Below are 2,032 nucleotides of genomic sequence, written 5' to 3' on the forward strand. Positions count from 1 at the left end.
TCAAGTTGCTTTCTTCCTTCTTGCATTTTACTAAAAGCAGTCAGGAGGAATCATGCCATTCCTTCAACATTTTGCTTAGAAATCTCAGCTGCATATTTAATTTCATTGCTTGCAAGTTCTACTTTGCACAGAATACAGTTCAGCCAACTTAGTTCACGTTAATAATGAGGATTTTATTTTCTCCATTGTCCAATAGCATGTTCCTCATTTTTGAGACCACATCAGAATGGCTTTTACTTTCTACCAATATTCCAGAAATGATTATTTATGTACTCTCTAAGAAATGGATGTTTTCATCTCTCTCCTTTCAAAGGCTTCACCAGAATCATCTAAGCCCATTCACAACAATCTCAGGTTCTTCAAAATTCTTTCAGCCTCTACACAGTACCCAGTTCTGAAACTGCTTCCATATTTTTGCAGATTTTTTACAACAGTACCTCATTTCTTGGTCCCAATTCCTGCCTCAGTTCAGAGTGCTATAACATATTATCATAGACTGAGTGACTTATAAACAACAAACATTTATTTCTCACAGTTCTGGAGACTGGAAATTCACAAATGTGGTTGGGTTCTAGTGAAAGTTCTCTTCTGGACCAGACTGATGACTTACTCTTAAACTCTCATGTTATGAAAAGAAGGAGCTAGCTTTCTGGCCTCTTCTTTATAATGGCACTAATATCGTTCATGAGGGCTTCACCCTTATGACTTAATTATATCTCAAGGCTCCACTTTCTAGTACCATCACACTGGTATTAAATTTCAACATATTAGCTAGGCATGGTGGCACGTGCCTGTAATCCCAACACTTGGGAGGCTGAGGCAGGAGGATCACTATGAGTTCAAAGCCAGCCTGAACTATAAAGTGTCCTTGTGTCATTTATTTATTTATTTCAACATATGAAGTATGAAAAGACACAAACATTCAGTTCACAGCAGGGTGTAAAGTGCCTTCTTACTGTTTAATAAGGAGAAATTCTCCTTTAATTTCTAGAAATACACCTTTAATTTCCCATTTCCTACTACCTTATCTAACTGTTCCTTCTGTGATTAATAGTGCTTCAGTTTTGTTTTAAATTTGATAGTGTCTAATATGAAGATGAAATAAAGCATTAAAAGTTATTTGATAAAACTTACACACGTATCTGATATTTATGCTGTCACAATATGATGCAGTGTGACAGTGATGTCACAAACCCCTAGAACAGACTAAACCACATAAATTGCAGCAGTTACTGAGCAGAGGCAACATTTGAAGTAGGCCTTAAACATGAATCTTTTGATTTATGTCCTACTTCTGTCCATTTGGACAACTAAATGTTCAAATATAAGCAGACATAATGAATCTTCTACTGTAGGTATGTATCTGACTTTAAAATTTATAAGTTATGAGCTATTATATTATTCATTCAAATAGATAATTTAAAAGGCTATCTCTATTAAATAAATCTGTTGTTACTTTGATTTTACTAGCAGCAGCAGCAGTACCAGTACTAGTACTAGTAGAAGTAGTAGTAGTAGTAGTAGTAGTAGTAGTAGTAGTAGTAGTAGTAGAATTTCTATCATAAAAGCTGATACTTTTATTTCGGTGTGAAAAACATTAGCTAAATATAACCCTAAAGAATATAAACTACAAGTCTTCTTTACTTCCCTCTCTCACCAAATCCCCCAACCAAACTAAACAATACAATGTAAATGAATTTGACACAGGTTTTACCAAACAGTAGGTTTTTGTTTGCTTTTTTTTATTTCAAAGAGAAAAGAACAAAAACAAATTAACAAACACAAAGAAATAAACAAAGCAATATGAAAACAATATAAGCTATACAGAATTTCAGACAAGATGATAGGAAATTAACAATGGTTGTATTACATAGAGTTATCTTCAAACTGGTTACTCAGATAAACAAAAATAGGCATGCAAGATTGATCAAACAATTAAACATTAACTGTTAATTTCGATAAAGCAATAGAAATTAGTAGTACAATTATTGAGCTGTCATATGTATATGTGTGTATATAAATATATATATAT

The 2,032-nt window shown here is 33.1% G+C and overlaps 1 protein-coding gene across 1 annotated transcript in view; it reads left to right on the forward strand.

Annotated features, from left to right (window-relative positions):
• The first annotated feature begins 1,241 nt into the window (after window positions 1–1,241).
• LOC102030639 (chromosome unknown open reading frame, human CXorf66) overlaps window positions 1,242–2,032 on the forward strand; it is a 9,353-nt gene continuing 8,562 nt past the window's right edge. Inside the window, exon 1 of the mRNA XM_005404549.2 lies at window positions 1,242–1,355. Coding sequence (XP_005404606.1) covers window positions 1,268–1,355 — 88 coding nt within the window. The 5' untranslated portion in view covers window positions 1,242–1,267. The remainder of the gene's footprint in view (window positions 1,356–2,032) is intronic.

The sequence above is a fragment of the Chinchilla lanigera genome, unplaced genomic scaffold (genome assembly GCF_000276665.1).
Source record: "Chinchilla lanigera isolate Chin_1 unplaced genomic scaffold, ChiLan1.0 scaffold00088, whole genome shotgun sequence".
Taxonomy (NCBI): Eukaryota; Metazoa; Chordata; class Mammalia; order Rodentia; family Chinchillidae; genus Chinchilla; species Chinchilla lanigera.